We start from the raw sequence: 13,822 nt of genomic DNA, 5'->3' as shown, positions 1-13,822 counted from the left end.
AAAGGGAATTAGGCGGCAGAGTAATCCGCCACTGTAAATCCATCTGATAAACACCATGCCATTAAGTCTCATGAATTGTAACTGGTGAAGACAACAAGCATTTCGCAGATACTTATTCTGCTAAGAGGTGATTGGAATATTTTTTTTTCTAAACTGTGGCAATTCCTCTTGCTGCTCTGATGAGACATGACCCGGGGAGAGCATTTTGCAGCTGCTGACTCCTAGTGCACAGAGGAAGCCTCATTTGCAGCATGACAAACTGAGCACCTAGAGTGCTCCAGGACAGAAAACAACCTTAATTGAACAGCAAAAAAAAGTGTGGTGCTCTGAATTATTTCCTTTAAAAAAAAAAAAAAAAGACAAAAAAAAAAATCATTCTTCCCATTAAATAGCCACATGAGGGCAGCACCAGGTGGCAGAGCTGGTGCTGGGCGTGCAGAAGCTGCTCCAGGCTGGCCGAGGTCACCCTCACCTTGCAGGCACTCTCCTCCTTGCCATCTCCAAAAGCTGGAGGTTATTTCCATCAGAGAGGATGCAGCTGAAAGCTGACCTCATTTTTTTTTTCCAAAGCACTCGTTGCTTTTGAGCATGAAGGTGGGAAAGGGTTTATTGAATTCTTCACAGCTCTGTTTGTTGCTCTTAATCAAGTTGCAGTCTCCTTTCCCTCTGAGAGCTCCTCCAGCATTTTCTTGTCCCCTTGTCACCATGTGGCCACAAAACACTTTTCCCCTCTGTAGCACCGAGAGTCTGGAATAGCTTCTGTCTGCCTCATTAACTCCTGGTCCTACAAACATCCTAGGACTGTCAGTATAGTGCTTGCTAATTTGTTTTCCTTCTCTGGAGCGCATTCTTTTCCAAGGTATGAAGGTCAGCAAAGGAGGAGAGATACAGCCTGTGATTAAGTTAGAAGAAAATACAGGTGGTGGTTGCTTTTTGAGGAACTTGTTTTTGGGTGAGAATTAACAATTTGTGTTTTGGCTAAAAAACATGTTTGTAAATAGCTTCGGTACCCAAAGAAGGGCATGACGGCTGCTGGGTGCCCAGGGCACAGTAAGTGGTCCAGAGATGGCTTATTATATAGTGAAGTGCAACCAAAAGCCATCCTCACATTTATTTCTTACATGACAGACATACCAGGACAGTCCTAAATGGAGCACTACTTTTAACACAGCTTTACTACCAACCAGCACGTTTTTCACTATATAAATTGAATTACCAGCTAGCATCTTGAAACTTTGTACTGGGCAGGCTGGACCGAATGGCCATGCAGCTGGCATGGACCCGGGCTATGTTTGTAGCCATATCTGGCGTTAAAAGGGCTGTAATGCCCTGGGAGATGTTGGGGGTGGTTTGGTTTTTGCCCTATGTCACCGCAGCCTGGTGCTGGTGGATGGTGTCGGTCAGTGCGGGGCGCTGCTGGTGTTGCAGAAATAAGGAACCTGCCTGTTCAAGGCAGGAAGGTGCTGCTGGTTGTCCCAAAGTGATACCCAGCCCCGTTTCTTCAGCCTTTCTCATTCTTCAGTTTCTCAGCACTGAGATCCCCAGCACAGCCCGTCCACGAGCTGCTCATTTCATGGTTCTGACCAGAGATAGGATCTACCGCTGCCACCCTTCATGGCCACGTTTATGTAAGGCCGGAATGATAGCGTAGGAAGCAGAACAAGCCCTGCCTATGCTTTTACCACCTGCTTCACCTCCCCTGTTGCCTGTTTATGAAAGCCTGTCTTAGCATTCGTCATAATAATAATAATACTTTGCAATTCCCTAACAACCATCCATCTGCAGAGCCTGAGCTGCTGGCAAACCTTTAATTAGATTGTGCCTCCCACCACCCCCAGGAAGTAGGCAAACATTATCACATTTTTTCATTAGCACCGAGGCCGATGATGAACCTTCAGGGAGAGGATGTTGCAGTTACAGCCAAGAAAAAAATAAAATAAAAAATGAAGTCAAATTCAGCTTGGTGTTGAGCTTGGGAACATCAGGGCAGCTGTACGGTTGCTGGGACTATCCCATAATGTTCCCCCTGCCCCAGTGGTTTGCAGCTCAGCACAGTTCATTGGCGTGCATCCGTTCATGCTAGCTGTGATAGCTGTGCTAGCACCCATGGTGTGCGGCTGACCCCTTCTGTGATCTGGGGGGGGCTGCCAGCATTTTGTCCCCTGTTCCCAAGCACTTCTCACAGTCTCATCCTCGCTTTTTGTTGTGGGGATGCCTTAAAAGGCTGGAAATCCCTTTTCCCCAAGCATTTCGTGCACTGCCAGCGTTTCCCAAAGTCTGCCTTGCGAACAGACTGGCAGGTACTTTATTTTGAATTACCCTTTCACAAAAACCTTTCTCTGCTGGTTTTGCTCCTGGCTGGCTCTTTAACCTCCATGGCAAGGGGCAGGCACGGTGCAGCTGGGCCTCGTTTTTTTCCCCTCTTCCCCCAGCTGCTGGCTCCCAGCTCCTGTTCTCCTGCAGTCCTGGGGGGCTTTGTTCCTGTTTGGTGACCGGCTTTGAGCTCAGCTGCTTTTTGGGATGCTGCTTTGTGGAGCTGGCTGTTAGCAGGAGGAAAAACACAGACACAAACCGTGCTGCTGCGCTCCTCCAGTAACCTGCACGCTCCAGGTAAGCTCACATTGCTGTATTATTTTTGGGTGGATCCATAGGGAGGGCTGCTATGGGGGCGTAGGGAAAATGGCTGCATTTCTCTTAGTACTCAGTCTTTGTGGACCCTGCAAGCTCCTGAAAGCTTGGCTTGGTGCTCGTGCTTTGGCAGCCCCTCTGCTGCTGCAGGCTTCCCTGGAAATCAGGGATCCCCTTCCGCATGTGCTTGGCTCCCACCACGGGTTTGCAGGACAAGCAGCACCTGCAGATGAGTGCAGTGTCCCTTGCCCTGCCCCTGTTTGCATTTCTCCATCCTGCGAGTACGGAGGTGCCTCCTGTTGGAGGTGAGCAAGCCCCAGAGCGGCGGGCGAGAAGGGCCGGTGGCAGCGGTGCAGCACGGCAGCACGCCAGCAGCTGCTTGCTTTTCTTCCTTCCTCCTGCTTGCTGCCGCTGATAGGGAGATAATGCGTGTAAACAAGCTCCTGGCTATGGCTCGGTGGACTTTCTGGCTGTGCTGGAGAACAGCCCATCACCTCGGGGTAGGCTGGTTTGCCTCCTGCTCGTCCAGCCTCGGGGCTTCCCCACGGCACTGGCTCACGTGCACGGATCTTGCAGGGCTGAGCGTTGGGCACAGCTTCTCCTGCACCCTGCTGGGGAGGTTTTTGGGTTCACTGGGAGTTACGTAAATGTTTGCAACCCAGAGAATTACCAGATTGCAAAAGCAGTGAGTGGCTGTAGATGCCCAGGTCTGCTCCTTGAGCAGCGCTGCTCCTGCACCATAAACCCAGTGCTTGGAAGGGAGCTGGGGACAGTGGGGGGAGCGTTCGCCTCCAGGCACCTGCATTGCTCATCTGTGCGGCTGGTGAGGTGCTAAGGCTGGGCATGCAGGAATTTGAGGCATGCTTTGCAGGTCAGTAATGGTTTGTGGCTGCAACTGCTTGGTGTTGGGCAGTGTTGTGTCAAATAGGGAAAAAAAGGAGTAAAACCAGGCTGCTGTGTCCTGCCAACCCTTCTTTTTGGGGAAAGGGTCCATCCTTCTCCTCCTCCTCTGGAGATTGAAGAGCTGGATATTGAGCTTGCAAGGGCTCAGCTCTGGTTTGGGAGCCCCTGACCCCAAACTCCTGCCTACAGACACCTTACATAAGGCCAGACCCCATAAAGGCGTTACTGAGTCCAGTTCTGGGGCCTCGGAGCCCTTCCAGCAGAGCCTGGCGGTGTTGGGCGATGCTGCATCCCTGTCTTTCCTTGGCTCTTTCCCCAGCCATCCAAAAAATAACATGATAACTGAATATATGTGGTTGCCATGGGAACAGGAATTGGCTGCTCTTCCTGATTTTGTGGCAAACTCCAGGAGAATTCTTGTTAATAGCAGGCCGAGGTGCCTCCGGTTGTGAAAGCCGGCTGACTCAGCGCGCTTTGAGCTGTCCTGCAGGATGCTCGCCTCTAAACATCCTGTCTGAGGGCCACCTCCCCGCTGCTTCTCCCTTTATCTGCCACTTCTGAGTAATAACCGCTCCTTGCTGCCCGCATCTGGCGAGGGAGAAGGACAGGCAGAAGTCACAGGTAAACTGCTCTCTTTCCCCATAAAGAGAAATGGGCGGCTGAGCTGTGCGTGGGATGGATGTGGCTTCCTGAGCCCACTTCTTCAAGAAGAGGTTTTACGTGATGGCAGCCACTGATGTCTCCCGGCAGTCAAGGCGGCGTCAGAGTTTCTGTGGCTTTAGCACTTCTGGGGGTCATCAGCTTTTGGAGCTGTGCCATGGTGGAGGATTTGCGGGAGAGGGGACAGGCTGGGTGCCTCTGCTGCTGGGCGAGGGCTGCTGGCACAGGAGAGGTGTGCCTAGCAGAGGTGGAGGAGGATCCACAAACAGGTATATTTAGGCCAAGACTCTCCAAATGTCCCTGGCTAGGCTGGTTGTCCTGGGCTGCTGCTTTTCCCTGCTGGGCTGATCTTTTCACCCGCAGATACTCCTGTATCCTTGTGGACAGCATCCTCCCTGCAGCAGCGATGTCCCTGCATCAGCGGGAACAATCCCCCGTGTGGGACCGAAATCATCAGAGGTGCCATTTGGCTGGACGTGTGCTGGAGCTGTGATGGCTCTGGGGGAGAGCCTGGAAATCAGGCAGAAACGCTGTCCTGCCCAAACGTGCTGTGCTGTAAGGAGGGAAGGCAGCTCCCGCACGGCTGCTAGAGCAAAAGCATCGCGGGCTGGGAGCTGCGGGGGGAGAAGGGCAGCTCAGGTAATAACTTCTGACTGCAGCCGCATTTCACGTCCTCTGACAGACATCGTAGCTTGCAGGAAAAATAAATAACCCGAGTGCCTCTCTCTCAGCCAGCACCGCATTCAGGGGCTGCGACTCGCCTGGAGCTCAACCAGCGTGTGTGTGAGCCTGGCCTGGGGTGCTGGGGGAGCTGGTGGGCGAGGTGGGCTGGGTTTGGCCTCGGTGGGATGGTTGTGGGGACGGGGGGGTGTTTTGCTATGCCTTGGGTATGGGAGCTGTGCAAGTGGTTTGTTGCTTGGAAACGTGTCTGGTTTCCCTGCAAAATAGTGGCTGTTTCTTAAAATAAGCTTTTGGGTTTGCTTTTTGAGAGGGCTACAGCCAAATGTCTGCTTGACCAGACGGTGGGCTTGGGGCATCTCTGCCGAATGAAAGACGCACCAGAACACGCTTTAGGCATGAGAGAGGCAGAAAAATGTGCCCTGCACCACAAGGAGCTAAGTACATACAGGTCTGCAGTCTCTGCGGTGGCTGCTGGAGAGCTGTGTCCTGGTGGAAAGAACCAAAGGGGACACGTGAGAACTGCCTGAAGCCTTGCGGAACTGGGAGGCTGCAAATCCAACTGTCCATAAAGGAGAAGAGTGAGGCTATTGCTCTGGGGAGAGGGATGGTCAGGGCAGGAGAACCTAGGGTCAGCTTTGAAACAGTGGTTTTGGGGCTGCTGCTAATTGAGATGAGGGGTGAGTGCCCTGTGGATGTGGGGGGATAAATCTCTGGGTTGAATCTGGACACTGGTGTGTCTCAGAGCTGCAGGTGGGACGTGTTGGTTGTCATTTCTGATGCTTGGGCGCTGGGATATTTCTGCTCTCCTGCTCCTCTCCTCCAATTAAGCATGTAAAATTAATGTTCCAGCTATGTATCTTGATCGGGGTATGTTCCTGACTCCAGCTTCAGGCTGTTGTCCTTGCAGTTACAGACCCTGCGGGGCAATGGTCAAATCTGGTTATAGATCGTGCAATTACACGCTGCTTAAATGTGATTTAAGAGCATTTGTTCTTAGTCACTTCAGCAAGTGGGTGCAGGTGCTAGGAAGATATGTGCCCTGGCCTGGGTGTCCAGACTGTAATCAGCAAAGACATGGGCCCTCCTGGGGCATGATCCACTTCACCCTCCCGTAGGCACCCAAAACACAACAAAAAGCCACCACCAGCTCCTGAACCAGCTGCTGGGACGGGGCCGATCTCATCAGTTGAGTAACTTCCCTCCTGAGAGGAAACCTTAGCACGGCATGAAGAGCTGCGAGCCTTCCCCGCATCGCCCGTGTCCTGGAGATGCGATGGGTGAAACAGCCTGGAAATCCAAATCCTGCCCTTGCCCACACTGAGCCAGTTCGACTGACTCCAGTACTGCAGCCAAAACCTGGCCGGGGACACCTCGCGGAGCTCTCCCTCACCTCAGGCTCTTGCCCCGCCACATCCTACCCTAATTTCGCAGCGCCTAATTACTTTCTCGTGTGGGAGGACTCGGAGAACGTGCTGGAGTTGTTCATCCAGCCTCTGCAATTTCCTTTGGTATTTATAAACACGAGGATGTGATTTGTGATGCAAGGCCCTCCTGATGCAAGGCGGTGTGGTAGCTCTTCCGCGGGTGAGTAATGCTTGCTTCCGCACAAGTGCGAGTGGTAGGGAAGGAGCAGAGAGCCCGAGAGGAGGGAAGGAGCGAGACCTCCTCGAGCGATAGATGTATACAGAGAGCAAGGAGAGAGGTCTTGCTGGAGGAGACAAGACCATCCCAAGGTAACATCAACGTGCCCCGATAACAGCTGGAAACCCTCAGATAACTCCTTATTCCTTCTGTGCTTGCTGCTCTTTCTTCAAGTTTCTCCTTGCCTTCCTTGCTGCTACTCGGTGCCCGGTGGTGTTGGTGCGGTGGCATGCCCTCGGTGTCTGAGCAATTCCTTCTGGAGATGCAATGCCTTTCCCTGATGTCCCGTCACTGCTCACGTGCAACATGGGTGTTGTGGGGAAGCTGCACGAGGCTCCTTTGGGGAGCGGTGCTGGTGCTGGCCTTGCCTTCTGCTGCGGGGCCCAGCAGAGCCGCGGCTGGCTGGAGCTGCTGAAGGTGCCGGCTGGATTCACGCCCTGGTAATTATCTGGTTTGGAGGGAGCTCGTGTTCCAAGGAAGTAGTTGTGCTGTTGTTTTTTATTAGCAAAAAACTTCGTTACGGTGCCTCTTCTAAAAGCTGCTGTGTTTTCTTGGGTGCTAATGCATTTTTCCTTGGCACAACGAAGTCCTGATTCTTGTATGCATACAACCCCATACATATATACATATACAGTGGTGCACGGTGGCAGCTTCTCCCTGGTGACTTCACGTCTCTGGCATTCCCTGTTTGCACCCAATGGTGCAGCGGCTCGGTTGGGTGCAGCTCCTCAGGGAAGCCAAGCAAACGAGCAGCCCAACCTCTCTTGGGGATAATTTGAATTTCTCCCCAGGCACTGTTTGTCCTTGCAGGCCCTGTGAGTGAGCCCGATGACATCGAGTTTCCTCGGCAGTGCCCTCCGGGGCACCTTCTTCCTCGTTTTTGGTCTCTGGTGGTCTGTGCGATACCCCCTGAAGTACCTCAGACGGAAAGTGAATGCCGAGAACCAGCCAAGCTATGGAGTCCAGCGCGCAGAAGTCTTTGAAGGGGCAGTCAAAGCTTTCTTTGCTCTGGCAGGTAAGGGATGAAGAGTCTCTGCCCTGCAAGGCAGCAGGACCACACTGCAATCACTCTCCCCCATGAGACCGGGCTGGTTGGGGTGGGATGCTGCTGTGGGAGAGCTTGGGGACAAGCTGGTGGCACGCACTGTGATGGGACCCTGCTAGCATTCCTATGGATAATGCTGGGCAGATATTGTTATGAATTCCCCATCTCAAGGAAACATTTCCAAGCTTGTATTTTCCTCCATGTAAAAGGAAAAGCGTGACCTTTCCGCTCTCTGCCTAGGGATACTGGTGGAGCAGTTTGTTCCCTCCGGTCCCCACATGACGCTGTACAGCCCCAAGACACACAGCTGGACAGACCTCACCCACTGGCACTACACCACCATGTACCTCTTCTTCCTCCTCTCTGGCATCGTGGACGTCGTCTCGCACTCGCCACTGAAGCTGCCGCTTGGCTTGGATCGGCTCTTGCTGTCTGTGGCTCTCTTCATGGAAGGTGAACGATGTGGGGTGTCTTTGGGGGGGGTCACCAGCTGCCAAAAGTCCCCCAGCTGTGCTGTGGCTGGTGACAAGGTGCAGGGTGCGCTCTCCGTTCCTCTCCAAACGTGAGCCCAGCCACGGCTGGCTGCTCGTTGTGCACAGGGATTTGCGCTTCTCCTGGTGACAAGCAGCTGTCTCTCTCTGGAGTCACAAAAATGTGCTTTCCCCACCCAACACAGAGTGGGAAACCATGAGGTTTGAGGTACCTTGAGGTCCCCAACCCCTTCCGAGCTGAAGGTGCCCGTTGCTGTGCTCCTGGCAGTTCTGGCTGGGTCACAGGGCTGCCCACGGCTCTAGGGGCCACTCTATGTGCAGAGCACACCGGTGGCTCTTCCCATCAGGCAGATCACAGCAAGACCTGGAGAATAGTCGCAATATTCAGATGTGTTTTTAAAAAAACATGCACAAATCCCACAACATCCTCTTCTAATGCAGTGTGAATCTTGGCAGGCTTGCTCTTCTGTTTCCGTGACTACGGCGATGCTGCGCTGGACCAGCACCTCCACTCCCTGCTGGCCATGGCTATCTTTGCTGGAGCCCTCTGTGCCCTCCTGGAGGTGTTCCTCCGAGACCACGTCATCCTGGAGTCCCTCAGGACCAGCACCTTCCTTCTGCAGGGCTCCTGGCTCTGGCAGGTCAGTGGGACCCAGCGCTCTCCTCCGAGCAGTGGGCTTTGCCCCCAGGAAGGCAAGCACAGGGGTGCTGTCCTGACCCTTTTGGCACATCTGATGGGGTTAAACTGGATGGGATATCTTAGTAAGAAACTGGGGGAAACACAGGTTAGTGCCAGAGCTGTTGTTGTGGAGGTATGAGCACAATGTTGGGTCCCAATCTGAGTGGGGAGGTGAAGGTGCTGAGGGCAGTGGCCTGGGTGCTACTGGGATTATTTTGCCTCCAGCCTGTGGTCAGCTGCAGCAGTTTGGATACAGAGATAAAAACAGGAGGGAAAGCAAAGAGCGACGTGCTAAAGCCTGATGTGTACTGATGCCTAATGCCTCCTCCGTCTGTGACCAGATTGGGTTTGTGCTGACCCCACCGTGGGGAGGACCGGGCTGGGATCAGACCGACCGCAGCAACGTCACGTTCCTCACCATGTGCTTCTGCTGGCACTACGCGGGTGCCCTCGCCGTCCTGGCAGCCAACGCGGCCACGTCTCGCTGGTACGTGGGTGAGAGGGGCACAGAGGGCCAAGAGCACCTCCAAAACCCCGTGCTGCCCAGGGAACCCCAACACCTGTGTCGTGGGTTAGGGAAACCGCGTGTCCGTGGGGAGCATGGGCTGCTCCGTGGCTTGGCTGGGAGCGATGGGGAGGGCTAGGTGCTGCTGCAGAGCTGACAGCTCTGCTGCCCGTAAGCACCTGAGCCGTGTTCCTGTCTCTCCCTGCAGCTGCAACGAGTCCTGCCAGCTGAAATTTGGGGACATCGACGTGGAGCTGGACTGCGGCATGTGCATCCGCAAAAGCAAGGGCTCCAGCGGCGCCCTGCTGCCGGAGAGCGGCTTGGATGACAAGTGAGGCTGAGTCGGGTGTTTCCCTTGTGGAAACTCCTTCCTGCTGGTCTAGAGCTACTGAAATGAGAATTTGAGTTTTGCCTTGTTGACCTGCACCGACGCTTGACGGGGGAGCACCAGAAGCGGGAGGCAGGGCCCCAAAGGCAGAGCGCGGCAGCGGGCACCGAGCTGCTCCTGCACGCTGCCGGCATCCCGCTGGCAGCAGCACACCCAAACCAGGCTCCTCGGGGAGGGTGTGCCTAATTTTCTCAGGCTGCGATCTGCGGGGATGGTTTGCTGGTGGAGTCTGCCTGGTGTGGCTGATTTGGCTCTTATTGAACCTGGCCCTCGCTGCTGGGAGGCAAACTGCCTTGTGAGTCCGTTCCAGCATCTGTCGCTTGCTCTGGTGTTAATGGAGGGGTTTTTGTACAAAGCTTAATGTGCACAGCGTATACGTGACCACCAATAAAGTACTTTAACAAACCGTGATGATGGATCGCTTTACTGTGATGCCTTGAGGATGAAAGCATGAGGAAGGCAATGTCCAGCTTCCAAGCTTGGGGGGTGAATGAAAATCAGAGGGACTGGGCTGTGGGGGGCAATATCGCCCAATGTCCCCAGAGAAAGGGGCAAGGGTGGAGAGGATGGGGGTTGCCTGATCGCAGGGGCACGTAGCTGCAATTCTGCATGTTTTCAATTAAAATTTAAGAGGGTGAAGGAGGTAAGTGGAGCAGCCTCTTTGCCAGGGATTTTGGTGTACCTGGGAGATGGGGCATTTGACCGGCAGGGTTCAGTGTGGAGAGAAAGCCTTCGGAGCAAGATGACGGCTTCAGCAGGACTGGGTTGGACGTACAGATACTGCTGGTAGGTCTCTGAAACCTGGACTGTGCAGCAACCTCAGCTCAGGTATGGCTTTTCTTCTCAGCCAGCTGTATTCCCTCCCCAGAGCTGGTCACTTCCAGCGCAAACAGCAACAAAACCTCGGTGTCTGCTTTGCACTTGGTGCCCATGTTGGCTTTTTGTTTTCTCTTAGGTTCTTCACTTCTTTGCAGTTGAACAGCATAGGGAGATGCTTCCTGTCGTCAAGATCAAAACCTAATTTAGAAGTAGTCATTAAACAGGATTAGTGAAAGAACAGCAAGTTCATCAGAAAGTGGAGACGTTTAAAGTGGTTGTGCCATGTCCCATTTTAAGGGCTGGGCAAACGTCTTTGCTGTTGTTTTTAACACCTTTGCTGAGCTTCTCCCCAAACACACATGGAGACAGCTTAGCCCAAACTCTACTGCTGGTCTACACAGTTTCAAAAACTCAGCCAAGTCTTGGGAGGAAAGAAAAACCCACCCTGGCTTGAAGCAGTCAGTTCCCAGCCCTGCACAGTCCCTGGAACTGATCGCTTCAGATTTCATTTCATTGCATTTTCTCCCTTTGGAGCAGGGCTGGAAGAAGTCCAACATGTGCTGCTGGCAGCGTTGTGCCCATCGAGGAAAGGATCTCGAGGAGCAAAGGAACCAAGGTGAGTACAGCATTTTGGCCTCCCGCATTTGACATGGACACACGTGGCTCTGGCTTGTATTTGGGGCTGTAAATCTGGCTGGCACGCGTGAGCCGTGATTTCCCCAGGAAATCTGATTTAGTTAGCTGGTGCTGATGTACATCTTCTGCGCCTGAGTGGGAGCTTCAAATGTGCTACGTGGAGGTGATGTGCTCTGGTTATTAATAACTCTCTTGGGACTAGAAGCAGGGTCATTCGGTCAACTTGTTATAGACTAGCTGCCATTAACGGGAAGCTTAGTGCATAGGTCGTAACCCTATGTACCGTACTTTGATTGAAAAGAAGGGGAAAAAATCCTCTTTCCCCTTTGATCAACTAATGTCAATTTTTTCCCATTTTTTCTTGTCTTGCTATTGTCTAGGGAATGTGGATTCCCTCTCTTACTGAGGTTTTAGCTATTTAAAGCTTAGATCTTTAGTAGGGATGTTTCTTCTTCCCTTGAAGAAATACAAATAAGAGCAAATACTTAATGATCGTTTTGACGAGCTTAGCAGGACCAAGTTCTGAGCCTACAGTGAGTGCCCAAAGGTTTCTTTGAATAGCATGCACAAAATTACCTGCCATCTAGTTGGGTGATAGAGGTCCCGTATTTGAGATATGACTCATGTTTATTGGGTCAATAGAGTAGAAAGAAATAAGCAGATTGTTGTCACTGTAATTGCATTGTAGAGCAGTTCCTAGCCAGCCTGCATATGGAATTTATATCCTCTATAACAAACCTTTAACCCAAAGCACTCCTTCCCTTTGAAGCTGGAAGACGATAAAACTCATCGACTAGACGGCGTTATTGGTTAGGAAAGTCTGTGCTGTCTGCCCCAAATCTGGCCGTACTGGTCCCAAACTGAGGACAGAGATGGGTGATCCTGAAATCAGGTGGGTGTACAGACCTGTGACATCCCTCTCCCTGCGATCCCTGCCCCTTCGAGGTGGGTTATGGTGTGTGCCTGGGTGGGTTTAATTACCGGGGACCTGATAATTACACTCAGCTCCAGCTTCTGCTGTTCCCCTGCTGGTGTAGTAGCACCGTTTTGTGCAAGAACATCCGATTCCTCGTGAGGCTCTCACGGCCCATCTGTGTTTAGGTCCCCAGGGAGGCAGCAGCGATGTGGACGTGCTGCTCCGGGGCTGAATTTTTTTCTCATGGTCTGAGGCTTCTGGAATTACCTTGGCCAGAAAACAAAGCCTCAATCTGCACGTTTGTAAGTCATTAATGCTTAACTAAATGGCACCGCCAGAGCCAGGAACTAAGGTAATGCTTACCTGCTTTTTATCACCATTTCCTGTCCATTAGCATACCGAGACCAGTGTTTTTAGTGGCAAATATTCTCTGTTGCACAATTACAGTAGGGAACTAATTCAGCTACCCAGAGTGCATGCATGCTGAAGGACCAGTCCCTCCAAACAGCATTTGGTTAAGGATTGCAAGAAAACCAGGGAAAGGGGGAGAGAAGTTTTTCTATTTCCACAACTGCTCTGCTGAGGGCAGGTGTCAAGGACAGGATTTTTCCCCACGTGAACACGGGAAATTGGCTGTGAAAGCTTTCAGAAGAATGGCCAGTGAACGCGAGGTGTGATCTGAGATACCCCCTCGAGCTGGAGGGAAGGAGAAACTCCTCGAGACTCTATGGAGAGGGGCTGCTAGAGGACTTGAAGAGCTTTTCAGGCTCTTGGTATCTGGCATCCTCATGCAAAACTTTTTATTGTTATTGCTGAGAGACTTGCCGGAGATTCATGGTTAAAGAAGAGTTGAAATTAGCATTTAATGCACCACTAAAATCTACTGTTTCATTTTAATTAAAAAGTCTCCAAACTTAGTGTAATTGCTGTTCAGAGGACAATTTGATTTTCTAGGTCACTTTACTCATCTAGAACAAGTATATTTTAATAAGTCTTAATGTATTTCTTGCCTTTCAACTCAACTGATTTAAGTAAGAACAAAAACCAGCACATGCTTACCCATAGTCTTTAAGGATGCAGAACTTGAATCTCCTCTAAAACTCACGGGCAGGCTATATATGATAAAACAAAGTGCTAAACTGCTGATTGCAGCTATTATTGCGTTGGCTGGGCTCTAGCTATGCCAACTGCCTGTGCGTGGCACTACTGCAGAAGGGGTCCCCCAGCCACTGCCAGCCCACCTACATTCGTGCAGGGTGTGCGTGGGCACCTCTGTCATAAGCAAATGCAATGTGCTGAAAATCCACCGGAGCGTGTAGGTTGACAAAACTACATTTAGCATGCATGCACGTCCAGGCAAACAGCCCCTTTGCTAGGGGCTTAAACAGGGGGATGCACTGAGAGCATAAGGCATGAATTATAATTCAGAAAAAAAAAAAAGCAATTGGTAAGGCTTGCTGCAAGCAGCACCAAAATATCTGGCTGTTTTCACTGCTGCTAGGTGCAAACCACCTGGGGTCTTCCACACACCGGCCACTTGCAGCAAGAGAAAGGTTGGCTCAGGGAGGCAGCCCCAGCCACAGAAGGGGGATGTTGGTGCCTGCTGAGGTGTACAGCCACATGAGGAGATGGGAGAGGGTCCAGAGAGGTGGATGGAGGCTGAAAATCTGAAGGCAGATGTGTGCATCTCTCAGAGGCTCAGAGAAATAAGGTGCAGGAAGCATCTCAGCTGCTGTCCTGCTTAAGGAATAAGAGAGATTTCAAAAGGAAGCAAACTGAGTTTGGGTTTTAATGAGGTATCTGGAGGGGAAACCCGACATTTGTCCCAGG

General features: G+C 52.0%; 1 protein-coding gene across 4 annotated transcripts; it reads left to right on the top strand.

The window, feature by feature from the left end:
- Positions 1–2,467: 2,467 nt before the first annotated feature.
- On the top strand, positions 2,468–10,032 carry LOC106040547 (transmembrane protein 45B-like). 4 transcript variants are annotated; one of them, XM_048063273.2, is made up of 6 exons: positions 2,468–2,610; positions 7,324–7,528; positions 7,799–8,011; positions 8,506–8,690; positions 9,070–9,215; positions 9,442–10,032. In XM_048063273.2, exons 2-6 carry the CDS (start codon positions 7,342–7,344, stop codon positions 9,566–9,568), a joined length of 858 nt encoding a protein of 285 aa, XP_047919230.1. In that variant the 5' UTR covers positions 2,468–2,610; positions 7,324–7,341; the 3' UTR covers positions 9,569–10,032. The 4 variants fall into 4 exon arrangements, with proteins under 4 accessions (XP_047919230.1, XP_047919229.1, XP_047919227.1 ...); XM_048063272.2 differs by lacking the exon at positions 2,468–2,610 and adding an exon at positions 4,016–4,152; XM_048063270.2 differs by lacking the exon at positions 2,468–2,610 and adding an exon at positions 4,692–4,830.
- The last annotated feature ends 3,790 nt before the right edge of the window (positions 10,033–13,822 follow it).

This window comes from Anser cygnoides, chromosome 21 (genome assembly GCF_040182565.1).
Source record: "Anser cygnoides isolate HZ-2024a breed goose chromosome 21, Taihu_goose_T2T_genome, whole genome shotgun sequence".
NCBI classification, from domain to species: Eukaryota; Metazoa; Chordata; class Aves; order Anseriformes; family Anatidae; genus Anser; species Anser cygnoides.
The sequence above is the reverse complement of the archived record's forward strand: the minus strand, read 5'-3'. Positions and strand labels throughout refer to the sequence as shown.